Source organism: Telmatherina bonti (genome assembly GCF_933228915.1).
Source record: "Telmatherina bonti genome assembly, chromosome: 12".
NCBI lineage: Eukaryota > Metazoa > Chordata > Actinopteri > Atheriniformes > Telmatherinidae > Telmatherina > Telmatherina bonti.
Genome location: NC_136610.1, coordinates 6,829,988 through 6,857,933, shown reverse-complemented (window position 1 = coordinate 6,857,933; position 27,946 = coordinate 6,829,988). Strand labels below are relative to the sequence as shown.

General features: G+C 48.0%; 1 protein-coding gene across 1 annotated transcript in view; it reads right to left on the bottom strand.

Annotated features, from left to right (window-relative positions):
- abca1b (ATP-binding cassette, sub-family A (ABC1), member 1B) overlaps positions 1-26,905 on the bottom strand; it is a gene marked incomplete at its 5' end in the record, with an annotated part of 49,991 nt that extends 23,086 nt beyond the window's left edge. Inside the window, 14 exons of the mRNA XM_079250282.1 lie at positions 561-783; positions 862-1,038; positions 1,228-1,433; positions 1,522-1,713; positions 1,811-1,927; positions 2,117-2,256; positions 5,921-6,161; positions 8,220-8,309; positions 9,975-10,178; positions 10,341-10,462; positions 14,628-14,746; positions 14,892-15,033; positions 22,117-22,210; positions 26,840-26,905. Of these exons, the coding sequence (XP_079106408.1) occupies positions 561-783; positions 862-1,038; positions 1,228-1,433; positions 1,522-1,713; positions 1,811-1,927; positions 2,117-2,256; positions 5,921-6,161; positions 8,220-8,309; positions 9,975-10,178; positions 10,341-10,462; positions 14,628-14,746; positions 14,892-15,033; positions 22,117-22,210; positions 26,840-26,905 (2,133 nt within the window). The remainder of the gene's footprint in view (positions 1-560; positions 784-861; positions 1,039-1,227; positions 1,434-1,521; positions 1,714-1,810; positions 1,928-2,116; positions 2,257-5,920; positions 6,162-8,219; positions 8,310-9,974; positions 10,179-10,340; positions 10,463-14,627; positions 14,747-14,891; positions 15,034-22,116; positions 22,211-26,839) is intronic.
- Between the last annotated feature and the right edge of the window lie 1,041 nt (positions 26,906-27,946).

The window sequence follows — 27,946 nt, the reverse complement described above, 5'->3', positions numbered from 1 at the left end:
GCCAGATGCTCATACAGACTGGCAGGTTTGTTGGGGGTCTCCAGCTTGAACTGGTGGGTTAAGTTACAGATCAGAGCTGCCTTTCTCTGATTGTTCAGCCCAGTCCTGATCCAGACTCACTCAACGGGACCAAGTCTCATGGCTAACAGCTAGCTCTTGGTAATTCAGCCAGAGCTCTAAAACAATGTCAATCATCCACCATGACGCTCACAGCCCCCCTCTCAGCTCCACCTCTTTGCCCATATTTGTATTTTGCGGGTGAAACAACACGCATGCCCCTGCCAAGATGGTGATGGTAGGAACCGCCCACCGAGCTTCAAATCAGCTCTTCAGAAACCTACGGTTGACGTCACGGAGGCTCCGCCCATCTTTTTATATACAGTCTATGGTTTAAACACTGAACATGGGGGAAAACACGGACACCGGACAGGGGAACAGGGTCAGAGACCAGTCGGAGTAAACACTGGTTCTGCTGCTGGACTTTTAGTCTCTACATGGACAGGATGAGATGGTTCAGTGTTCGTTTCTGCTGGTTTCAGGGTTCGGTGAGTGTTGATCACCTTGAGCAGCAGCACCAGCAGTCCGGCACTGATCAGCAGAGGAATGAGGCTGCTGATGAACCAGCTGAACCACAGGATGCCATTGTCCAGGCCCATGATCCTCATGGTCTCCTTCAGCCGGGCTTCCTTCTCGTACACAACGCTCTTCAGGATGATGGACACCGAGTACATCCAGGCCAGCGTCATGAAGAGCGGCATGGAGCGGCTCATCACCCGCAGGAAGCTGAGACAGAGACAAGAGGAATTAAGGACCGCTTCACAGAGGACGAGACCTGTGGACAGACGCTGTGTGTCGTCCTACATGTCGTCCACATAGCAGGGGTACGGCATCTGCTGGATGTACACCCCCGTCTTCTCCTTGGTGCCCGTCATCGCTCGGATGATGCCGTGCTCAATGACGTCCTGCAGGTAGGAGAACCCGCCCCAGATGTACCGCATGTCCTCGAACGGGTCGGCGCGAGGACCCGGGTCCCAGTAGCTGAAGGAGCACAGAAAACAAAGGGACATGAACATCCGCTGGACAGCGTGAGCGTGATGAAGACAGTGGTCTGAGCATGCTCAGTTTAGAGAATAACAGATACATCTAGGAGTAAAAACATCCAAATCAGTCAGAAGTCCGATACGAAGGACGAGAACGCAGTGTGTGTGTGTGTGCGTGTGTCCTTACGCGTCTTTGATCTTGTTGGTCCTCTCCACGTTGTCTATGTCCATGCGGATCTTGTAGTTGAGTTTGGGCGGGAGCTCGGTGGCGTTGGCGGGGATGTCTGGGAACACAATTCCCGCCCAGAACTTCCGGTCCTCCAGCAACAGCAGGGACTGGTTAATGAGTCGCTCTTCGGTGGAGACCGGCTCCAGTTTGTCCAGGTTCACACACTAACACACAAACAAACACACAGCTCAGTCAGCTGATCACTAACTGGTTCCGTACTGGAACCAGTAGAACCCATCGGGCCACACTGACCTCCATGAAGCGGGAGATGCTCATGATGGCCTGGTCCGTCTCGTTGAACACCTCTCTCCAGGTGACGGTCCCCCCTGGCCGTGATTGGTCTGTTTTCTTGGACAGGAAGTGTGAAATGTCCGACACGGTCCAGTCGGTTTTGGTCAGCTGAGCGTGGAAGTAAGAGGCGGTGATGTTGTTCTTCAGCAGAGACTGAAGGAAGAAAAAGGATTCTGGTTCATTCAAGTCTGAAATAAAAACATCCTGCAGAAGGAGGCGGAGCATGAGGTGGTGGGCGGAGCCAGCTCACCCGGATCAGTTCCATCTGCTGGCTGTTCTCCATGAAGTCCCACACTTTGGGCCTCACTTCCTCCCACATGCCGCCCAGGTCCCTGAACACACCAAGCTCCTGAAAGGTCCGGTTCACCTGGAGGCAACACAGAAATAGATGGTTTCCTCCATGTGACAGCTGCATCTCTGCTCCGATTGGTCAGCTGACTGATGAGGTCAGACAGATTCCTCTGTCACAGGTATCATGCTAATTATTCAGTCATCAGATCTAGGATGTTTCGGCACGACAAACAAGGTGTTCGGGAAACAGGATGTGATGTCATACCTCGTGGATGATCCTCTGTGTGGCGGGGGTGTGGGGGGTGTACAGAATCTTCCCCAGCAGCAGAGGCTTCAGAGCCTGCCAGATCATCCGGGACATCGGGTTTGAGTCCATACTTCTGACCAGGTTGTTACAGTACGGAGCTGCAACACACACAGGGAGGCCATGAAACCGACACGTTAAGACGTGGCGTGAACCGAGTCGGTCCAGAGACCTACGCGAGTCAGAGCCTGCAGGTGGAACATCAGATGTTCTACAAACACCAAAATGTTTCAGCATGTGAAACAGAAATCTGTGGACATCCAGATGATTCTGGGTCCAGCTGGTCCAGACCAGGTTGCTTTCCTTCAGGCACCCCTCTGACTTGGAACTGAGTGCAGCTCTGCATCCCACATGGACCCGCTTGGGTCCACTCATTAATAAATATGCAACTAAGTCAATATGTGGAATGTTGTCATGTTTTGTCCAAACAACAGCAGCAAACACACCAGAAACATACAAAAAGATGAAACTCTGATCAAATGGAACTGATGTTGCTGAATGTGGAGGAAAGATTAAAATAGCCTAGAAAAATCTGTGGCGTGTCGAAGCTTGGTGGGCGGAGTTTCCCAGCATTCCTCGCGTGTTCAGCAATGGCGATTAATGGGATAGTTTGAGCTTAACCATGCAGTTTTATGTTAATTCCTTCTCAATGCTTGTTTGGTTTGATTCTTGCTACTTTTGGTATTAAGCGAGGTGGAGAAGATACCAGCGATATTTAGTTTTCTGATGTTTTGATGGAGCCTATCCCAGCAGAAAGACTGCTGGGATAGGCTCCAGGTCTCCCTTCATCAGACTGAGCAATGCAGACGCCAAAATATCTATTTCCGACCTTCCTTTCCATCCCACAAATCAGTAACAAAAATACATGAAACAGCTCTGACAACATTCATTTTTAAATCACATCCAGCGGTTCCCGACACGTCTTCCTTCATGCACCTACGACAAAGCCAAGGACCCCTGCCCCACCCCATGCTGAACTCATGCCTGGTTTTATGCTTTTTAAAAAGGTGATTCTTAAAGGTATTCTCACCATAAATAATGAATTCTGGCTGAACCCTGGTCTTTGATGAAGACAAAGTTAAATTAACAACACACAGCCCCACTTTTACTCCTTAAAACAGGGACAATGTGTGAGAGATGAACCACAATGGCTCTGAATGTTCAAAGCCTCAGGGACCGCCTGTGCTCTTTGGGGACCCCTGGTTGGGAACCATTGGCCTGCTCCAGTCACATGTTTTATTTCACACACTTATACCGACGTGTGGGACGACCAGAACCTTCAGTATCAACACTCTCAATGAAGAATGGACCACTCGGTCTCCTCTGACCTGAAACCCAGGTGGACCACTCGGTCTCCTCTGACCTGAAACCCAGATGGACCACTCGGTCTCCTCTGACCTGAAACCCAGGTGGACCACTCGGTCTCCTCTGACCTGAAACCCAGGTGGACCACTCGGTCTCCTCTGACCTGAAACCCAGATGGACCACTCGGTCTCCTCTGACCTGAAACCCAGATGGACCACTCGGTCTCCTCTGACCTGAAACCCAGGTGGACCACTCTGTCTCCTCTGACCTGAAACCCAGGTGGACCACTCGGTCTCCTCTGACCTGAAACCCAGATGGACCACTCGGTCTCCTCTGACCTGAAACCCAGGTGGACCACTCGGTCTCCTCTGACCTGAAACCCAGGTGGACCACTCGGTCTCCTCTGACCTGAAACCCAGGTGGACCACTCGGTCTCCTCTGACCTGAAACCCAGATGGACCACTCGGTCTCCTCTGACCTGAAACCCAGATGGACCACTCGGTCTCCTCTGACCTGAAACCCAGGTGGACCACTCTGTCTCCTCTGACCTGAAACCCAGGTGGACCACTCGGTCTCCTCTGACCTGAAACCCAGATGGACCACTCGGTCTCCTCTGACCTGAAACCCAGGTGGACCACTCGGTCTCCTCTGACCTGAAACCCAGATGGACCACTCGGTCTCCTCTGACCTGAAACCCAGGTGGACCACTCGGTCTCCTCTGACCTGAAACCCAGATGGACCACTCGGTCTCCTCTGACCTGAAACCCAGGTGGACCACTCGGTCTCCTCTGACCTGAAACCCAGGTGGACCACTCGGTCTCCTCTGACCTGAAACCCAGGTGGACCACTCGGTCTCCTCTGACCTGAAACCCAGATGGACCACTCGGTCTCCTCTGACCTGAAACCCAGATGGACCACTCGGTCTCCTCTGACCTGAAACCCAGATGGACCACTCGGTCTCCTCTGACCTGAAACCCAGATGGACCACTCGGTCTCCTCTGACCTGAAACCCAGGTGGACCACTCGGTCTCCTCTGACCTGAAACCCAGATGGACCACTCGGTCTCCTCTGACCTGAAACCCAGATGGACCACTCGGTCTCCTCTGACCTGAAACCCAGATGGACCACTCGGTCTCCTCTGACCTGAAACCCAGATGGACCACTCGGTCTCCTCTGACCTGAAACCCAGGTGGACCACTCGGTCTCCTCTGACCTGAAACCCAGATGGACCACTCGGTCTCCTCTGACCTGAAACCCAGGTGGACCACTCGGTCTCCTCTGACCTGAAACCCAGATGGACCACTCGGTCTCCTCTGACCTGAAACCCAGATGGACCACTCGGTCTCCTCTGACCTGAAACCCAGATGGACCACTCGGTCTCCTCTGACCTGAAACCCAGGTGGACCACTCGGTCTCCTCTGACCTGAAACCCAGGTGGACCACTCGGTCTCCTCTGACCTGAAACCCAGGTGGACCACTCGGTCTCCTCTGACCTGAAACCCAGATGGACCACTCGGTCTCCTCTGACCTGAAACCCAGGTGGACCACTCGGTCTCCTCTGACCTGAAACCCAGGTGGACCACTCGGTCTCCTCTGACCTGAAACCCAGGTGGACCACTCGGTCTCCTCTGACCTGAAACCCAGGTGGACCACTCGGTCTCCTCTGACCTGAAACCCAGGTGGACCACTCGGTCTCCTCTGACCTGAAACCCAGGTGGACCACTCGGTCTCCTCTGTGATACCTCAGACAACTTGAAATCACGTATGTTACGTCTCTCACTGGACTAACTGGTCAAAAATAACACTCCGACTGGTAGCTACGTGCCAGCCAAGAACACTACAACCCAGTTACAACCTTTCTAAGTCATAGACGCTTTTTATCAGCATAAATAGCAACCCACTCCAGTCTGAACCACACACACCAACCACTGCAGCACACACAAGCTTCTTAGTAAACAGCATTTCCCCGACGTGAAGCGCAGCTCATAATAAGACACATTTCATCTTCCTCTGGTCATATTCGCCAAAGTCTAGCCAGTCTGTCATTTGTGTTTGTCTGTAAGTCATCAAGTCTGGTCAACAGTTGGTTCATGATCCGTGTTGTTTCACGTGATGCTGTTAGAGGGCGACATGTGAAGAAACGCGGCACCAAAATCCTCTGTTATGTCCAGCGTCTTCTTCTTAGTATGATGGTCCCACACTGTGCCGTGTTCTCAGGTAGAATCAGTGATGATCGGGTTATGTGCACGATGCATGTGTGTGTGTGTGCTTCTAAGCCAAGCAAGCGCTGATGTGTGTTATATATACAGGTCACATGTTATTAAGGCGTAATATATGTGGAAATATGTGCCAAGAACATTTTTATGTGTTTGTACAGAAGGCCTCTGGACTTTGGACAATATCATGGATCAAGACTGTGGACCAGGACTGTGGACCAGTAAAAGCAGCCTCAGGACTCACTGGAGGAGTTGTCGTAGTGCGCGGTGGCGTCATCCTCGCTGGTGTTGTGGTTCCCAAACAGAGCCTTGTAGTTGCTGTCTTCGTACCAGTTGAGGGACTTGATCTGCAGACCGCCGCCTTCCGGGTGACCACACACGATCCTGGACACGGCCTGGTACATGGCGCTGGGTGATGAGGTGGCGTTTTGAGTGAGGAAGATGATCTCATTCCTCAGGTCGACCCAGCTCTTCATCCCAGCTAACTGGAGAACACAGACAGAGGAGAGTAACAGTAAGGCAGAGCTGCAGCACGGTTCTGACAGGAGAGCCGAGACAGGAGAACTTGAGGTGAAGAACCGCAGAGGAATTCTGAAGATGGAAAACAGAACCGATGAAATTTCAACAGAAATCAGCTTCAGACTGGAAACAAACCAGCCATGACAAGTTCTAGTTCTGAAAATCTGGTTCAGAAATGTCCTTTTGATTCTGTAGAATTTTATTCTGGTAAAACAGAACCATCCATCAGCTCCCTTAACAACATCAGCATCCTCAACATCATCAGCTCCCTTAACAACATCAGCATCATCAACATCATCAGCTCCCTTAACAACATCAGCATCATCAGAACCCTTAGCATCATCAGCATCATCAACATCATCAGAACCCTCAACATCATCAACATCATCAGCTCCCTTAACAACATCAGCATCCTCAACATCATCAGCTCCCTTAACATCAGCATCATCAACATCATCAGCTCCCTTAACATCAGCATCATCAACATCATCAGCTCCCTTAACAACATCAGCATCATCAGAACCCTTAGCATCATCAGCATCATCAACATCATCAGAACCCTCAACATCATCAACATCATCAGCTCCCTTAACAACATCAACATCATCAGCTCCCTTAACAACATCAGCATCATCAGAACCCTTAGCATCATCAGCATCATCAACATCATCAGAACCCTCAACATCATCAACATCATCAGCTCCCTTAACAACATCAGCATCATCAGAACCCTTAACAACATCAGCATCATCAGCTCCCTTAACAACATCAACATCCTCAGAACCCTTAGCATCATCAGCATCATCAACATCCTCAACATCCTCAGCTCCCTTAACAACATCAACATCCTCAGAACCCTTAGCATCATCAGCATCATCAACATCCTCAGAACCCTCAACATCATCAACATCATCAGCTCCCTTAACAACATCAGCATCATCAGAACCCTTAACAACATCAGCATCATCAGCTCCCTTAACAACATCAACATCCTCAGAACCCTTAGCATCATCAACATCCTCAACATCCTCAGCTCCCTTAACAACATCAACATCCTCAGAACCCTTAGCATCATCAGCATCATCAACATCCTCAGAACCCTCAACATCATCATCATCATCAGCTCCCTTAACAACATCAACATCCTCAGAACCCTTAGCATCATCAGCATCATCAGCTTCTTTAAAAGGCCAAACTGATACCAGAGCGCCCTCTGTTGGATCTCAAGTCAAACTACCTCCAAGGTTTGAGGAAAAGAACATCAGAACATGCAATAAAAGGATTTTTTTAGAACCATATTTGAAAGATAAATCTGAACTCGTCTCATCAACAGAATCAGACCGGGCCAACAATGAATAGGAAGAAGCCTGAGCCATGGTGCAGATGGAGTTTTGGACTACGGACATGTCTCTGTTCTCACAACCAGAAAAAAGGACTGAGGCCGACAGAGAGAAGGCAGAACCAACTAGATCTCACACATCGTCGTGGTTCTCCTAGCACAGCAGATTCTGTATTCTTCCAATTACAGAGCAGAAAGTTATTCAAACTGAGTCCAAACGGTTCCCTGACCCAAAATCACGAGACTGTTTTCCTGACCTGAAACTCAGGTGGACCAATTCCCTGACCTGAAACACCACCTACTCCACACGGTCCTTAAATTGTACCAAATTTCTCCTCAGTCACACCAAGTCTCCTCAGAGGACACGTTGCCCCCAGTATCTCTGATCCGGTCCACCATCCAGCCACCTGCGGTCATCAGCCTCTCAGCAGGACGAGGATGGACGCTGAGTGTTGTTTGTTGAGACACCGCGAGGCGACAGACCTGCTGAGTCTTTGTTCAGCTGGTTCTGGTCCGTCTCTCTGCTGCAGGGAAGCTACTTTTTATCAGGACACAAAGACTCTCAGGGACACTCAGAGCTGCCAAGTAAACTCAGTGGCCCCGGCGCTGCTGATGTAGGCCCAAAGAGTCCGCTGGGGGACACTGTCTGTCTGTAGGACAGGGTAGTTTTAGGACTTCATCTTACCTCTACAGCCAGTAAACCCAAACTGTCCAGAAGTTTGTTGGCTGCAGTGACAACCTGCTGGACGGCCTCTGGATCGGACCGGACATCCCTCTGAAAGACAGAACATATTTCTGTTACTCTGCTGACCGCAGATTCATGGCTGCAACGCGACGAAGCAGTAGGTCTGCAGACCTCAGACAAAGCCGTAGGTCCGCAGACCTCAGACAAAGCCGTAGGTCCGCAGACCTCAGACAAAGCCGTAGGTCCGCAGACCTCAGACGAAGCCGTAGGTCCGCAGACCTCAGACAAAGCCGTAGGGCCGCAGACCTCAGACGAAGCCGTAGGGCCGCAGACCTCAGACGAAGCCGTAGGTCCGCAGACCTCAGACAAAGCCGTAGGGCCGCAGACCTCAGACGAAGCCGTAGGGCCGCAGACCTCAGACGAAGCCGTAGGTCCGCAGACCTCAGACAAAGCCGTAGGGCCGCAGACCTCAGACGAAGCCGTAGGGCCGCAGACCTCAGACGAAGCCGTAGGTCCGCAGACCTCAGACGAAGCCGTAGGTCCGCAGACCTCAGACGAAGCCGTAGGTCCGCAGACCTCAGACAAAGCCGTAGGGCCGCAGACCTCAGACGAAGCCGTAGGTCCGCAGACCTCAGACAAAGCCGTAGGGCCGCAGACCTCAGACGAAGCCGTAGGGCCGCAGACCTCAGACGAAGCCGTAGGTCTGCAGAACTCAGACGAAGCCGTAGGTCTGCAAACCTCTGACCTACCTACAACTTTTCGTCTGACACTTAGAACAAACTCAGTTTAAACTTAAATGTCAAAACTCATCTGATCCAGGTTCTGTCTAACCAAACTGAGTTGATCTGAGATCAGGAAACCCCGCAAAGTGACAGGCGATGCACTGATGATGATTAAGATGAGGAAGTTATTCGTCTTCTCCTTAACTCCTTGCACTACTTCCACCTCTAATATGTTACGATGCTAACAATGCTAAACATCATCCTGGAACTACTTTTTACAGACGTGTTGCTGAGCTCATATTTTCCACAAAATGATCAAAAGTCTCAGTTTCAATGTCGAACACGTTGTTTATCTTCTACTGGAATAAAATACAGGTTGTTTTTATTTATGCTTCACACATGGTCCCAAATATAATGCAGTTAAGGTTGTAGGAATTGTGTTTTAACACATGATTTTTAGTATAAAAAAGAAATTTGTCCTTCAGACTGAAGACTCCTGAATGGTAACTTGAGTTTTTTCTGTTCCGTATCAGATGACAACATGCGAGTTGTGATTTTTTTACTTCCTGTTTCATTCCAGCTGCTGTTTCATTATGATTCTCCTGAAGCTTCTGACTGATGATCAGTGAACCCACATGGAGCTCCCAACTTAACCAAGTTCTCTCTGCTGCTGTGGAAACTCGTCCAGCTCAGCTCATAGATTTTTGTAGACAAAAGGTGGCAAAGCCTCTATAAAGTGCTGCTGCATTCAGAGCCTTTAAATCTGGTCTCCAGGCTACAAAAATTAGGCACAAAGAGCTGAGGCAGGCTGCGACACGCCTCCTCCCACACACTCTAAACAAGCACAGCACACCTGCATGGAGCCACCTGAGGAAACGCCTCCATGCCGTCGCTTAGCATGTGAGAGTCACCTGGCAGACAGCACTGAGGGCACAAACTCTGAGGTTCTGCATTAGATTCTGAATGTCTTCATCAGGTTTAAAAGCTCTTTATCTCATAAAAAAATTATTTTGACCCAAAAACCCAAATTTACCCGAATGGGTTTGAAGAAGTCCAGGTTATCGACAAAGTTCTGCTGAGCCCGGTTCAGCCAGGCTGGCGGCATCTCACAGATGCTTTCCTGCACCATTTTCGCCACCTGCTGGTCTGAGATTGTCACAAAGTCTCCGAGGTTCTGCTTGCCCCCCTTTGTGGGACACATGTCCCTGAGGCGGACTCCAACTCCTCTGAGGAGGACCTGAAACAGAAACCGGATCAGAAACCGGATCAGCTTGCTATTCTATGTTTTCATCATAAAATGCATGATGTTTTGGTTCAGAATCTTCCAGAATCAACACAACGTTCTGAAGGTTCAGGACAAGGTGCAGGTGGACTGAGCACGTGCAGAGCGCCGCCTCACCCTCTCCAGGTCGATGTCGGCTTCTGTGATCTGCTGGACGGCGTGTTCGGGGAAGGAGGCGTCTCCCCGAAGGAAGCTCGACAGAGTCTCATTGTCTCGCAGGAAATGCTTCAACTTGAAGCCTGTGGGAGGAAAAACAGACAAAAAGAGTGGTGAGAGAAACCCAACACCTCCTCCTCCTCCTCCTGTAAATCCTCAGCTTTTGTCCCCACACAAATGTCCACAGAGGACAGAGGACTTTATAAAACCCATTGGCCCCAGTTTTTAGTAGGATTGAGTCAGCTGATAAGATCTTTTTTCATTCAAACTTTCCAGGTTACACAGATCTGCTTGCTGATTGGAGAAAAACCTGCAGGCGAAACTCAGGGCATTAAAAGCACATGTCATACAGGTTATGATTTACAGTCAGTCAATAAAAGGGGACAAATCATGTGATAACCTGCTCCAGGTCTGTGAAGGAGTTCTCCAGAACCCCAGACATTTTGACCCACTTACAGACTTGACCCGTGAAGCTGCAGCAGGAAGTGCTGCCCATATATGGGCATGTTTTGGATGATTACAGGCTGCAGGTGGAGTCGGTGACTGAAGTGGTCTCTTCATGTTGTCACATGTCTGTAAACTTTCCATTCAGGTGGATTCAAAACAGACTGCGGCTCTTTGGTTTTTGTGTGGATGCAGACCCCCCCCCCCAATCCTGCTGCAGGTCTGAACAGGCACCACTGGCTCGCAGACCTTGAATGGACTTCTGCTCCCATGTCGCCCAGTTTCGGTTTTACAGTCCCACGTGAGCGCATCAGGTTTTCACATGCTGAACCAATCGCTCAACTTCATATAAAACCACAACTTTATCATCCAAACGACATGCTACGTTTGTCTGCTGGGACGTCCCACTCCTCTCCACTGAGATACCAGCCGGTTGCCATGACATACTGATGGCAGCATTCAGACTCTGACTCAGCATTATAATTTTTTTTTTTTTTTTTTTACCACACAGAAAAAGATCAATTATTCTGTGTTAGTTTCACAAAAGTATAAATGTGTAAAACTGCATAAACACTCCTTATGAGTTTTACTTATTTTGGCAACGTGACAACATAATATAGGAAGTTACCAAAAAGTCCCACTGGAACTAAATCCCCTCTGCTCTGTAAACAATCAGCACAGGTGCAACAAAAAGTAAGAGAAGGCTTTGGAATTACCAGGATTTCTGCTTAAGTCGGTCAATACGTGTGATCGGATCAATACAATGGAAAAATAAAGTCTTGTTAAATAATAACACACAAGAATTTATATGTTTTTTTTTACATTTCTATTGAACACAGTGTGTAAACAACAGGAAAAATTATGTAAACCTTTATACTTAACAACTGACTGTGGAGGAGCAAGAATGCAACTATTAAATTATTAAATATATTATTAAATAATTACTTAAATGAGACAATAATTAATTCAGTCATAAAATTATTTAATTGTGTAATAAATTAATTCAATATTTAAATATATAATGAAATATTAATTAAATGAGATTAATTAATTCAATCATTAAATAATTATTTAATTGTGTAATAAATTAATTCAATATATAGATATATAATAAAATAATTACATAAATGAGACATTCATTATATCAGTCATTATATAATTATTTAATTGTGTAATAAATTAATTCAATATTTAAATCATGAAATAACTGCATTGGAATTATATACATGTATCATTAAACATTTAAATGTGTCATTAATTTAATAATTAAATATGTGATTAAATAATTACTTAAATAAAACTTTAATTAAAATTGGAATTAAATATATAAAACATTTCATGTAAAAAGTCAAAATGATTTCGTCTTTGACCCTCGTTTGTCTCCTGTGGAGTCAGATCAGACCTGAACGTTTTACACCATCTGTCTTACAGTTCAGCAGCCTTGTCGGGGATCTGATGTAAACTGCTGGTTGAGAACGAAACTCTGACAGCAAAATGTCTTCACAAAACTTGAAGATTTTTTTTTTCTATCAATGATGATCAATATTTTCATAAAAATATGAAAACATGACAGTTTGTGTTATTAGTTTAATAAGACCGTCTATTGTTGCGACTTAAATGAAGATCAGATCACATTTCACAACCAGTTTCAACAAAAATCGGATGATTTTAAATTATTCTCTTATATTAACTGGATTAGTCTGAGATAAAAACAGATGGAAAGGCGACAGGATCTGGACCTCGGGGGCTTCTCTATGGAAACGGATTTAAAAATGGTTTTGAACCTGAGTAGAGTTTAGACACCAACTTGCTTTGCCTTCCAGCTGTTCTTTAGAAGAAAAGAAATCCTACGTGTCACTGAAACTGTTTATTCAGAGGGAAAAGCTCTTCCTTCTCTAACGAAGGACGAAAACAAGTCAACACAAGCTGTAACACACAGACGTCATCTAACTAACGGATACGGCGATCCTCCCGTTACCATGACAGCGACACTGTTTAACAACACGGTTAAATGTCCATCAGGTCTGCTGTAAAGCAAAACCCATCAGAACCAGAAGTGGTTCTGTTTCTACCAGGCAGACGTATCGGGGCCTCGCAGGGACAGAAACCTGCTGCGGGTCCGAAGACGGGTCAGAGGACGGGTCGGAGAACGGGTCAGAAGACAGGTCAGAGGACTGATTGGAGGACGGGTCAGAAGACGGGTCGGAGGACGGGTCAGAAGACGGGTCAGAAGACGGGTCAAAAGACGGGTCAGAGGACTGATTGGAGGACGGGTCAGAGGACGGGTCAGAAGACGGGTCAAAAGACGGGTCGGAGGACGGGTCAGAGGACGGGTCAGAGGACTGATTGGAGGATGGGTCGGAGGATGGGTCAGAGGATGGGTCGGAGGACGGGTCAGAAGACGGGTCGGAGGATGGGTCGGAGGACGGGTCAGAGGACGGGTCAGAGGACTGATTGGAGGACGGGTCAGAAGACGGGTCGGAGGATGGGTCGGAGGACGGGTCAGAAGACGGGTCGGAGGACGAGTCAGAGGACGAGTCAGAGGACGGGTCAGAGGACTGATTGGAGGACGGGTCAGAAGACGGATTGGAAGACGGGTCAGAAGATGGATCGGAGGACGGGTCGGAGGACGGGTCAGAGGACGGGTCAGAGGACTGATTGGAGGACGGGTCAGAAGACGGATCGGAAGACGGGTCAGAAGATGGATCGGAGGACGGGTCGGAAGACGGGTCAGAAGACAGATCGGAGGACGGGTCCGAAGACGGGTCGGAGAACTGGTCAGAGGACGAGTCCAGCTGTCTGACACGAGCAGCTCTCACTGATGTGATTGGTGAAATGAGCTCCAGCAGAGCGACCCGTCTGCTCCAATAACAGATTCTGACAGACCGCTGTTAACGAGTCAGAAACTCTGCGGGTCGGGCTCAGCGGTGAAACTGGTCCGGGTTCAGGTCCGATGTGGACTCAGCTGTTTGAACTCTGCGACGCTCTGTGTGACGCCACCGAGCCAAGCAGAGAAAACCCGACGTGACAAAACGACATGCTGGTCGCCACCTGCAGGGACGGGAACATGAGGCTGACCAATCAGAGTCCTGACACCCCCAACACCCTCCCCCCTCCCCCTTCCTTCACCCTCACAACTGGAGTCAGGGGGAAACAAAGAGGCCCCCCATCATCAGAACCAGCACACAGACATACACCAGAACCGCCAGGGACAAGGTTCACCATCAGCTGCAGGGGGAGAGAGAGCTTCAGACAGAATAGAGACAGAAAGAGAGAGAGAGAGAGAGACAGAGTGAATGGAGAGGGAGGGATAGAATGAGAGAGAGAGAGAGAATATAAATAGAGTAAGAGGGGGAGAGAGAGAGAGAGAGAGAGAGTGAGAAAGCGGACTAATCTTGTCTGTGGTTCTGGTTCTTCTGGGTTCTTGTTCCTGTTCTGTAGGGTTGGGTTCTGCTGCATGTTGACCCGGTAACATCACCTGACTGATGAAAAGGTAAACCCCGCCCCTTTATCACACATGCTGCGCAGAATCAACGAAACGCTTCGGTTTCTGAGCTGAGAACAAATAATACTCCATCAGAGGAGAAGGAGTGGGAGGACCAGCAGGTTGGAGCAGGTAGAGAAAAGAAGCGCACCCCCGCAGCGAGACAAAAAACCAGAATTCTTTCTGCTCACTGAGCCTGAAAACCTGCTGAGATCTGAAGTTCTGCTGAAACTTGCTGATCTCAGAGCAGTATATTATCCGCAAACAGAAAGTAAACTCACCATTACCTGATGAATTAAAGCCCCGCCCACGTCTCTTACCTGAGCGGCTGCTCTGCAGAAGCTTCAGGGCCTGCGCCAGCTCCTTGAAGCCCTCCAGGTTCTTATCGTTCTGACTGTACAGCAGGATTTTCTTGGCATCCGAGAACAGGCGGGAAATTCTGCAAATGACACAAACAGCGACGCTCACACATGCAATCCAAAAGCACAAACAGGAAGTGATGCTCAACTCGACCGCCTCCGAGCCGGCGTCGACAGGAAGTGGAATGTGTAGAGGGGCGTGCAGTTAAAGAGTCGGGATCTCACATGGAGTCGTTGAAGTTTCCGACAACACCCGGAGACTCGCCCGGCGTCGGGTTCCGGAAACAGGGGTTGTTGGCGTTGCAGAGGATTCCCTGAATCCAGGGCAGCGTTCCGGCAGACGGCATCGCCTTGTTGGGAAAATGACCTGCAAGTGACACAGCATCATCAGCCGTCCATTCTTAATGCAACCGTTTTACCGCTTCCATTTCCATCACAAATCTATGTGCGTAAGCGAGCGGCTAAATTTGGAGGGATGTGCCAGGTCTTTGGTAGAGTTATCTGGTGGTTAGGATTTATACAAAAAACCAACTTGGGCAACTTGAATCAGCACCTCCAAATCTGAGACCATGGTCCTCAGCTGGAATAGGGTGGATTGCACTCTCCGGGTCGGGAGTGAGGTCCTGCCTCAAGTGGAGGAGTTTAAATATCTCGGGGTCTTGTTCACGAGTGAGGGAAGGATGGAGCGCGAGATCGACAGACAGATTGGTGCGGCGTCTGCAGTAATGCGGACTCTGCGCCGGTCTGTCGTGGTGGAGAAGGAGCTGAGCCAGAAGGCGAAGCTCTCCATTTACCAGTCGATCTACGTTCCTACCCTCACCTATGGTCATGAGCTGTGGGTCGTGACCGAAAGAACGAGATCTCGTATACAGGTGGCTGAAATGAGTTTCCTCCGCAGGGTGGCTGGGCTCTCCCTTAGAGATAGGGTGAGGAGCTCGGTCATCCGGGAGGAGAACAGAGTAGAGCCGCTGCTCCTCTGCATCGAGAGGAACCAGTTGAGGTGGCTCGGGCATCTGGTCAGGATGCCTCCTGGACCTCCCTGGTGAGGTGTTCCAGGCACGTCCCTCTGGGAGGAGACCCCGGGGAAGACCCAGGACACGCTGGAGGGATTATATCTCTTGGCTGGCCTGGGAACGCCTCGGGAGCCCCCTGCAGAGTTGGCAAATGTGGCTGAGGAGAGGGAAGTCTGGGCTTCACTTCTTAGGCTGCTGCCCCTGCAACCCGACCCTGGATAAGCAGCAGAAGATGGATGGATGGATGGTATTCTGAGGAACTTGGAAAATTCCCAGTAGCTTTGGGAGTTCTGTAACTTGGGCATACTTCCATGTGGACAATGCGCTCAGCCTTTAAAGCTACAGTAGGTAATGTTGCTCAGAGACATGTTCCTCTGGGTGAAGTGGTTCCTCATCCTGATAGTAGTCTATACATTATGTAATCATGAACAATAAGAAATATAGTCAGACCCCTCAGTGAACTGTAAGTCTGTAAAATCTTTGACCAATCCAAACGTTCGGACCTAAATGAAGTTGTTGTTGTTTAAAGCTTTAAATGAACTGGTCATTCAATACATTACCGAATGCTTGCATATTTACACCCCAGTTCACACTGAGGTCTCAGAGCCAGTCCTAGCTTGTGGTGCCTAACACGAGACTTAAGACTAGAGGGGACAGGGCTTTCTCCGTAGTCAGTCCTCGACTCTGGAATACTCTACCTCTCCATGTCCGAGCTGCCCCCACAGTGGAAAGCTTTAAGTCTCGTCTAAATGCCCACTTCTATTTTTTGGCTTTTAACACTGTGTGAGTTGTGTTGTCCTGTGTCTTTTATTTGTTTTATTTTTCCTGTTAATTATTTTATTGGGTATTTAATTATTTTTAGTTGTTTTACCTATTTTTATTATTTTAACAACATTATTATTTCATTTTATTTTAGTTTTATTTTGTGCCACACTTTGGTGACATTCTGTTTTTGTGCTTTATGAATAAAGTGGATTGGATTGGATTGTTCATTTCCTATGTTCCCTAAGCTTCTTCTACCGGCTTCCCTCCTCCCCCTCCAGCAGTGCATACCTGATAGCCCCACCCTGCATATAAACAGCGTGTTAGGATGAAAATACAAAGGAGTGAAGAAGAAACTCAGAAGGCAAACATGGCTGAGAAAATGCAGGAAGGATTTCCCGACCCGGCACGGTTTATTTGCCTCCTCCTGCTAAACAGCCAAAAAAGAGAAAATCATTGGTGGGAGAAGCTGCAAATAGAAAAGCCTTGGGTCACGCAAGGAGCCGAACCAGAGGGGGAGGAGCCAAAACAGGAGGAGGGGCCTAGACGGGGGGAGGGGCCAAGACAGGGCACCACTTTCACATCTTGCTAGCTCCCCAAGATTACCTACCCCACGGGTAAATGGCTCTTAAAAGACAAAACGTTTCATATCTGGAACGGCACTTTGTGTAAAAACCACTAAAACCACAACTGTTGCATCCGTCTAACTGACCGCCACTACAGAACACGTGCAGGTGTATCTCAGCAAGACGCTGCTGCTTTGGTACGATGGATGGCATATCACTTCTCTGGAGTCAATAGTTGCCATCAAAATATCCGATTCAATACTTTTTTGAGTATCAAAATACCTGCACTTCACACTCCCACGATCAGTCCACCCCCTTCCCACATGCACAGCCCACATACACGGTCCCTCCCCTTCCACACCCCCAGATTCCCTCCCCCTCAGAGTTCCACATCGGCGTCTCTGTGGTTCTGAATGAGACGGAACGGACAGTCCTTACAGGCAGATGTTCATGCTGTGTCTTCTTTATCTTCCTGCTCTGTCGGAACTCAGCGTCCTCACCTGCACAGATAACCTGCGATCATTATCGCCTGGATTGGGTGTCATCAGCAGCTGTTCAGGTCCGACCTTTGACCCACTGCTTCACGCTGAACTATCAGAGAACTTTAAGACTGCCAACGGGCCTGTTTCTAATCAGAGCCGATAAGATAAGCGACAGAGCCACAGGATCTTGCAGGTCCACAGGTCACCTCGTCCCCACTCCACAACACAAAATGCTCCATCAATAGTCATTAATCAATATCAAAGCAACCAATGTGTGTGTTGACAGCTGTCTGCTGTTTGCCAGCTTTCAGTTTCATCCCACAGGAAACGGCAGCTTTCACGTCGCTGATCACTGATCAGACTGCGATCATTGATCAGATGGCGACGCTCCGCAGAAGAACATTCCCTTTCCTTAAGGGTCAGAATGTTACAAACTATATGTTCCAGTTCTGGCTCAGGTCCAGTTCTGGTTCTGGTCCAGCGGGTCTAAGCGGGTCAGATCAGAGTCTGATCAGATTCTGCTTCCAGATAACATCCTGTTAGAGTTCTGGTGGGATTTGGACCTGTGTTCCAGAGTCAGACTAACTGGACTGAAACGGTTCTGGCAAAGACTATGGTGGGTTTTTGTCACTAACAGAAAGCAGAAGACAGGTCAGACATGTCCAACCATCAAGACACCAGAATAAGTTCTGTTCCTCAGCTGGAATCAAGCAGGAAGATCAGGAATGATGCTGGGAATGTGTTTATAACGGAGGAAGATCTGATGAGTTCTGTCCTCTTCCCACTTCAGGAATGTCTCCTCGCTGTGCGACATATTTTTCATCCTCCATTTCTTCTGATCCTGAATCCTGAACTTCTTCCTTTAAGATTTTCAGACTCTGAGCCTGATGAACATCCACAACTTCTGATTTTGTCTTTATTTGTCTTTTTTATTGTCTGTATTTTAATCTTTAACATCCTCGGATTATGTTTCCACTCATTCCTGACTCGGTGAATTCCACATCAGGACTGTCTGCTAAACTCATTCACACTGCACTTCTGGAACGAACCAGACCTTTTAAAAAACTGCTTCACTCTCAACCGGAAGCAAGAAAACAGCATCACATCAGATCCTGTTGGTCTCGTTGATCATATTTCTATCAGAACTTGACCTAATTCTTCCATGAGCTCCCCATGACACAATGCTCCTGTGCAGAGCCGTCTTGTTCCACACATGTATGTTTGATTGTGAGGCTTTTAATCGAAAAGGCTAACGTGGGCCCTACATACCACGTAGAAGTTTGCAAAACATGTTCTTTCAGCACAGTTTCACCTCTATGATGTCCATCCCCATCTTGAGCATGTCCACAGAGATTTCTACCCCAATCCTGAGCATGTGCAGGTTGATGTCCACCCCTATCCTGAGCCTGTGGCTGATGTCCACCCCAATCCTGATGTCCACCCCTATCCTGAGCCTGTGGCTGATGTCCACCCCAATCCTGATGTCCACCCCTATCCTGAGCCTGTGGCTGATGTCCACCCCAATCCTGATGTCCACCCCTATCCTGAGCATGTGGCTGATGTCCACGCCAATCCTGAGCATGTGGCTGATGTCCACCCCAATCCTGATGTCCACCCCTATCCTGAGCATGTGGCTGATGTCCACCCCTATCCTGAGCCTGTGGCTGATGTCCACCCCTATCCTGAGCATGTGGCTGATGTCCACCCCAATCCTGAGCATGTGGCTGATGTCCACCCCAATCCTGAGCATGTGGCTGATGTCCACCCCAATCCTGAGCATGTGGCTGATGTCCACCCCAATCCTGAGCATGTGGCTGATGTCCACGCCAATCCTGATGTCCACCCCTATCCTGAGCATGTGGCTGATGTCCACGCCAATCCTGATGTCCACCCCTATCCTGAGCATGTGGCTGATGTCCACGCCAATCCTGATGTCCACCCCTATCCTGAGCATGTGGCTGATGTCCACGCCAATCCTGATGTCCACCCCTATTCTGAGCATGTGCAGGCTGATGTCCACCCCAATCCTGAGCATGTTTGCGGATGTCCACCCACATCCTGAGCATGTGCAGGCTGATGTTCACCTACATCCTGAGCAATTTGAAGGTCTATGTCCACCCCAATCCTCAGGGTGGGACCTGATGTGAAGATTACATGCAACCTGTTGGTTTCCTCAGAAATAATTTTATTTTGCATGAACACGGTTGTTAAAAAATGAAATAATGTGAAATTGTTACGACTGAACCACGATGAATTGGCTTGAATTGATTATGTCTTTAAAAACCTTCAGATGACTGTTGTGATTTGGTGCAATATAAATAAAGTTGAATTGAATTAAATTAAATTAAACTGAGTAATCACCATTAAACACTTTAGCTAACTTTATTAACTTATTAAACAGAAAATGCTAGAAACAGAAATAATGGAATCTCAGTGGAAATGCAGACGTGTCAGCTGATTCGTCTACTTTGTTCTGGGATTAAATGTCAGAAAATGACAAACACAGAAGCAAAAGCAGCTTCTGCTCCTTGTTTTCACTCACACAGTATATTGGTTTCTAATAATAAATTCTAACCATGGTACTTCTGGGTTTTCGGGGTCTGTAAACGTCCAATACAAACTAGGAGAAAGTTTCACATCTGAACATTCCAGTGACAATGACAGCAAAGTTACAGGTAAATGATCTTTTTTTTTGTTGTGGTGCGTCATGTAATCTGATCACAGCGAACCTCTGAGGGAAAATGTATTTTACTGCTTTTTAATCTGAGTATATTGTTCCAATCATGGTTCGTGCATTTGTCTTTCATTTTGTGAAAAACTCATGAAATAAATGAGGAATGTTATGTTTGTCTGGCTTCACACTCGGCAGAAACTCCTTCGTTGTTCCTCTCCATCATTTCTGAACAGGTATGTTGTTTCCATATATGGTCAAGGATGTTTCTGGATGTAAATGAGCAGGAATGTTTAAGAACATGTGGGATTTATCAGATGATTATTCAGACTGGTGTGTGAACGACTGACCCGTTCATGGTAAAGAAACGCTGACCTAGAGCAAATTCACACAATTTGCACAGAAGGTCCTCTTCATTTGGAATGTGAATGCACAAACAAACTCTGATTTGGATCAAAGAAGCGACTCTATCCGCCTACAAACGCAGGTCTCAGTCTGATTCAAGCATCCAAATACAAGCAGTAGACTACAAAACAAAGTGCATTGTGGTTTCACCGCAGTGCATTGTGGGTCGACGTATCTGAAACAGGATGAACTAGAGATATCTCGCGGTCAGATGTGGAAGCAAAACTTATGATAGTGAGACACAGTTCTCTGCAATCTGTAACAACTCAACAACTGTGGTGGACACCTACAGGGAGAGCTCTTCTTCAGGAATTCTGGTCATCTTTTGGCATATCTGGGATATCATATGTCTGGGAAGACTGGTCACATGACCCAGACTGGCAAAGAGCTGGGGGGGTAATTTTGATCTTGGTTGGATTCTCAGAGTTCTTTTCATTTGTCTGGTTCCCATCATCTGAACGTGGATCAGAATCTAAAGCACAGACCAGAATCTGAACCCAGAGAAACCCCCCGGATCCGGGTCTGAAATGTCCAGGTGTAATTACAAATTGCCCCCCCGTGACCCCTGGCAGGACGGAGAAGGTGTGGGAGCATGAATGCAACTCAACAAACAAACCCTCCTCTGTATTTCTAAAAAGTCATGAGCTGACACGGAGAACAAACAGAAAAGAAATGTGGGATTTAGAGTTGCTCTGATGAATGAATGGAAGGAAAAATTTCCAGATCGGAGCGCCACACGGACCTGCAGCTCCCTGATCCCACCTGGATCAGACAGTCACGAGAGATGTGGAAACCTGGATCTGAAAGGAGCAGGTGAAGCACTCTCCTGGCTTGTCTCTGATCCATTGGAACTTTCTCTGAGCTGCTGCAGAGCAGCGAGTTTCAACATGTCGCATGAATCAGCGCTGTAACATTCCTGCAGCAGAACCGAAAACTCTCAGCTTCTGCTTTTCAGTGGAAAACAAGACGACCACGCGCTTCCCACAAGTTCCGCTGCCGCCGGCGTCGACACTGCTGCGTCATCTCCATCAGCGTCATCATTCAGGTTTATCAGATCACTCTAGAGACCCACTTTCACAGTTTCCAGAAACCAACAGAGCATTTAAAGGATAGGAAACACTCGCGCGTGAGGAAGATGATGTCATGGGAATGAAGTCGCCTGCATTCAGAGGACTACAGGGTCCAGTTCTGACCGAGCTGATCCAGCATTCCCACCTGGGACAGGATCAGACAGCAGAAAAAGAAGCTGGACCATCAGTTGTAAACACGCGCTTGCACAACTCCGCGATGACATCGTCCATCCTGAACGCAGCTCTGTGGCCTTCGGCAGGTCCGATAATGACGTTCCAGCTCACAGATAAAGAACCATAAAAGTTCTGATAACAGCACGAGGAAACCTGCAGCAGCTCAGGTTTGCAGGTTATTGATCAGCTCCAATAATCAGGAATCAATCTGACACATGCTGACAGACCAGTACATCCCAGCATGCACCTCGCTGCCCCCGAGCCCCCCACCCACCACCACCACCACCACACACTGATCATTACTCACACTCATGCTGCTCGTATGGAGGGTAGTTCAGCCGCACGGCGATGAGGATGAAGAAGATGAAGAGTGGCCAGACGATCTCCACCAGAAGCTGAAGCTGTAACACACACACACACACACACACACACACACACACACACCAGTTATTCCATCTCATTTGTCAAGCTGGTGCAGGAAACAAACTGTCAACAAACCAGAACAGAACCACAGCAGGTCCAAACCCAGAACCAGAGAACAGAACCAAGCAGCTGGAAATATGAGTCAGCGGATAATAAATGATATGTCAGCAGTCGCTCGTCATCTGTCATGTTTCCTGTTTCCACAATAAGAAATGTAACTAAAGTCACCGGGGGGGGGGGGGGGGGGGGGGGGGGGGTAAACCATCATCATTATCACGTTCTGCGTAGAATTCAGTGATTAACTGAGCAGCATTACTGCCGTCAACACAAGCAGATAAAACATTCCTGTAAGTCTGACATTAAATCAAATATTTGTGACAAAGACGGATGAAAAACTCGGCAGACGGTCCTGGAACAGACGAGCAGGATGACAGCCACCACGTTACCCGAGGAAAGTCCAAACTAAAACCTCAAAGTAAAAGAAACTCTGAAAAGAGATTTTTATTTGGCTTTTCTGCAGACGAGGGGAGCCCAGTGCATCTGAACTGGTTTCCAGTGAGTCTGAACTGGTTTCTAGTGAGTCTGAACTGGTTTCCAGTGAGTCTGAACTGGTTTCTAGTGAGTCTGAACTGGTTTCTAGTGAGTCTGAACTGGTTTCTAGTGCATCTGAACTGGTTTCCAGTGCGTCTGAACTGGTTTCTAGTGAGTCTGAACTGGTTTCTAGTGAGTCTGAACTGGTTTCTAGTGAGTCTGAACTGGTTTCTAGTGCATCTGAACTGGTTTCCAGTGCATCTGAACTGGTTTCCAGTGAGTCTGAACTGGTTTCCAGTGCATCTGAACTGGTTTCCAGTGAGTCTGAACTGGTTTCCAGTGAGTCTGAACTGGTTTCTAGTGAGTCTGAACTGGTTTCCAGTGAGTCTGAACTGGTTTCTAGTGAGTCTGAACTGGTTTCTAGTGCATCTGAACTGGTTTCCAGTGCATCTGAACTGGTTTCCAGTGAGTCTGAACTGGTTTCCAGTGCATCTGAACTGGTTTCCAGTGAGTCTGAACTGGTTTCCAGTGAGTCTGAACTGGTTTCTAGTGCGTCTGAACTGGTTTCCAGTGCATCTGAACTGGTTTCTAGTGCGTCTGAACTGGTTTCCAGTGCATCTGAACTGGTTTCCAGTGCATCTGACCTGGTTTCCAGTGAGTGCTTCTTGCTTTGCGTGAACGGAGCGAAGACTCGGTGAACTGACCGACCAGCAGCTCATCAGAACGGAGGAGGGGAGATACTTGTGTCCCAGTAAAACATTGTTAACACGTCATCATCACTAACACTAGCGTCAACATCGGGACATCTGATTGGCTACCATGATCATGTGACCCTGGACATGGAAGGAGTACACGTGTTATTTTATATCACGGTATTTTATTGTCTGAAGTCTCCAGATTAAAAACAAATTGTATGATGTTTATGAGCACAATCATATCTGGATATTCAAAATGGTACTCAATCTGATCAATCTGATCGATCTGATCGAAGTATCAATATGCCCATCGTTAGCGAGCACGGCTCAGCCCACGTCTGCATGCATATCCAGAGCCAGCGGGCGACAAAACCACGTTCACGTGCACTAAAACAGTCATGTGACTGTTAACCAATGGGATACTGAGGTGTTAACATGTTTTTTCTACCTGCCCAGGTGATCTGGACTGTTCTGCACTCAGAGCTCCAGTCTGCAGATCACATCGCAGTCTGGGGTTAGTTCTGCTGTTAACACACACACACACACACACACTCAGTTAAGTCTGCTTCAGTCTGACGGGTCGACGATTCACAGGAAACATAACGAGGAGCTGAACAGAACCAGAACATGTTGGACCACCAGAACCGTGGAAGCAGCTGAAAATCTGATTATTCTCAGTGTCGAGAACTGAACAGGAATTCCACTGGAACACCAACTGGTTTTATGCTTTCCCAGTCCTCTTTCCCCCAACTGGTCCCGTCAGATGGCTGTCCTCCTGGTTCTGGGTCTGATGGAGGTTTACTTACCTGGTTCGGGTTCTGATGAAGGTTTTGCCTCCTGGTTCTGGTTCTGATGGAGGTTTACTTTCCTGGTTCTGGTTCTGATGGAGGTTTTGCCTCCTGGTTCTGGTTCTGATGGAGGTTTACTTTCCTGGTTCTGGTCCTGATGGAGGTTTTGCCCCCTGGTTCTGGTTCTGATGGAGGTTTTGCCTCCTGGTTCTGGTTCTGATGAAGGTTTACTTTCCTGGTTCTGGTTCTGATGGAGGATTTGCCTCCTGGTTCTGGTTCTGATGGAGGTTTAGCCTCCTGGTTCTGGTTCTGATTAAGGTTTTGCCTCCTGGTTCTGATGGAGGTTTAGCCTCCTTGTTCTGGTTCTGATTAAGGTTTTGCCTCCTGGTTCTGGGTGTGATGGAGGTTTACCTTCCAGGTTCTGGGTCTGATGAATGTTTGCCTCCTGGTTCTGGTTCTGATGAAGGTTTTGCCTCCTGGTTCTGGGTCTGATGGAGGTTTACATTCCTGGTTCTGGTTCTGATGGAGGTTTTGCCTCCTGGTTCTGGTTCTAATGGAGGTTTACTTTCCTGGTTCTGGTCCTGATGGAGGTTTTGCCCCCTGGTTCTGGTTCTGATGGAGGTTTTGCCTCCTGGTTCTGGTTCTGATGAAGGTTTACTTTCCTGGTTCTGGTTCTGATGGAGGATTTGCCTCCTGGTTCTGGTTCTGATGGAGGTTTAGCCTCCTGGTTCTGGTTCTGATTAAGGTTTTGCCTCCTGGTTCTGATGGAGGTTTAGCCTCCTTGTTCTGGTTCTGATTAAGGTTTTGCCTCCTGGTTCTGGGTGTGATGGAGGTTTACCTTCCAGGTTCTGGGTCTGATGAATGTTTGCCTCCTGGTTCTGGTTCTGATGAAGGTTTTGCCTCCTGGTTCTGGGTCTGATGGAGGTTTACATTCCTGGTTCTGGTTCTGATGAAGTTTTTGCCTCCTGGTTCTGGTTCTGATGAATGTTTGCCTCCTGGTTCTGATTCTGATGGAGGTTTTGCCTCCTGGTTCTGGTTCTGATGGAGGTTTTGCCTCCTGGTTCTGGTTCTGATGGAGGTTTTGCCTCCTGGTTCTGGTTCTGATGGAGGTTTTGCCTCCTGGTTCTGGTTCTGATGGAGGTTTTGCCCCCTGGTTCTGGTTCTGATGGAGGTTTTGCCTCCTGGTTCTGGGTCTGATGGAGGTTTTGCCTCCTGGTTCTGATTCTGATGAAGGTTTTGCCTCCTGGTTCTGGTTCTGATGGAGGTTTTGCCTCCTGGTTCTGGTTCTGATGGAGGTTTTGCCCCCTGGTTCTGGTTCTGATGGAGGTTTTGCCTCTTTCTCTACATAAATATGTTTATTAAATGAACCCAGTTGTTGTAAACTGGATTAATCACATGATCTAAATGTTTAATCTGGATTAGAATTAGAGTCCAGTAAACTGGTTTGAACCGGACCGTGTTCAGAAAAGGGTCTGGAGATGAACGTGTCGCCTCGACTCCACTTCTGTCCTTTCTGCACACGAACAGTCGAGGCAATCGGAGGTCAGACGTGATGTCAGCGGAGGTCATGCCCCCACATGTGCGATGCGAACTCTGCGAAGTGAAACGTGTTTTCCGTGAAAACGAAGCTGCGTTTGACGCCACAGACGGCGAAGCGAGGAAAAACCGATACGAGGGTTTATTCACTGAAGCGCAGCTCCTTGTTGTCCTTTTTCACTACAAGCTGCAAACGTAACTGGAAGTTGATGAATGAGGCGTCGTCTCGACTGTCAGCACGTCAGACAAGTGGATGACATAGACGTAGAACAGCTGCTGCCATAAGCCGCAACTCACCTGCGGTCGATCCGATTAGTCGATTAATCACAAAATAACCGGGAACTAGTGGATCATCATGTAACGGTTTGTGGCAGCGCTGGTCGTGTTGCATGAAAAAGTCCCAAACAAACAAACAATGTTGATTTAAACTGATCAGAAAATGATCAGATTAGTGATCAGCTGCAGGGAGGTCATGTGACCAAGAGGAAGGTGAGGAAGAGGATGGTCAACAACATTCACACACCAACAGAGCAGTGTGTGTGTGCTAAAAGCTCTGCGATTGGCTCATTAAGTGTTTGAGTGCTGCAGGAAGCAGATCATCTTCATCATCATCATCAGAACTCATTCATAATAAATGATCTTCATCCCATCTGCAGAACACACACACACACACACACACACACACACCAGACGTTCTGTGATCAAACAGTGTGATTGACTGGCTGGAAGCAGAGAACTCGGATCTGCAAACGAGGCCTCGTCGGGTCCAAGCGAACATTGTTTCACTGTGACCCGATCAGAACCGATCAGAACCGATCAGAACATATCTGCAACCTCGAACCTTTTAGTGAGATGAAGCACTGCGACAGAAACTGGAGGTTCTGACCCGCTTCAAAACCTCCACATGCTTCCAGAACCTTCCTGAGGTCCGTTGGACCTGAATGGTTCTGAAAGAACAGACCGCTGGATCCGGCTCATAAAACCCATAAAACCCAGCAGGTTCTGGTTCTGGTTCTGTTCTGGTGTCAGAGAGGAAAGACACAGGAGGGTTACTGACCGTCTGTCGTCGTCTGTAGGTGAAGTTCTTCCACAGCAGCAGGCCGAGCTGTGTGGAGACGGACATGTCTGCAGGCGTCGCCGAGCCCGAATGATCCTCAGCTGCTGCTCGCCCTGCGTTAAACACACACACACACACACACACACACACACACACACACGTTTAAACCGGGCTCAAAGGTGTCGGGTCAAAGGTGCGCTGATACCGAAGCTGCTGATCACAGACGCAGTTATCAGATCAACCAGTGTCAGCACTGATCAATCAGCTTCCACACACACACACACACACATACATATCACATAAACATCTTCACACACACATCACATAAACATCTTCACACACACATCACATAAACATCTTCACACACACATCACATAAACATCTTCACACACACATCACATAAACATCTTCACACACACATCACATAAACATCTTCACACACACATCACATAAACATCTTCACACACACATCACATAAACATCTTCACACACACATCACATAAACATCTTCACACACACATCACATAAACATCTTCACACACACATCACATAAACATCTTCACACACACATCACATAAACATCTTCACACACACGTACATGATCATCATCATCCTCATCGGGTCCAGGAACCGCTGAAGCTCCAGAACTTCTGCAGGTAACACACACCAATCAGAACGCAGCCAGGGCTGACTCCGCCCAGTTAAGGCGGAACCGCTCCAGAACCAGAACTTCAGCTGCTTCTGGAGGAACTTCTCACGGGAAGTTCAGGAAACGCTCGGGTCAGTTACGCATTCCTCGGTACGAAAATCTTCATACGTTTAAAGACCAAGATGAGAAAAGAGTAAAACCACGTCAACGCCGTCATTTTTAACTCTTTAAGTTTAATTTATTTCCGTCTTTTCATGCCAACATAACAAAATAAGTCTCCTTCCAGGCTCTGCTGGGTCAGAATAAACCAACGCGACACATCTGGATTTAGCTCGGAGGAAACCGACGTACAGGAACTCTTCTGGACCTGGAGCGTTCTGGAAACTACGTACAACTAAAATCTGATTAGAGAAGCAGGAACCGAGGAAAGACGCCTCGCTAGCTTTGACTTCCAGCTG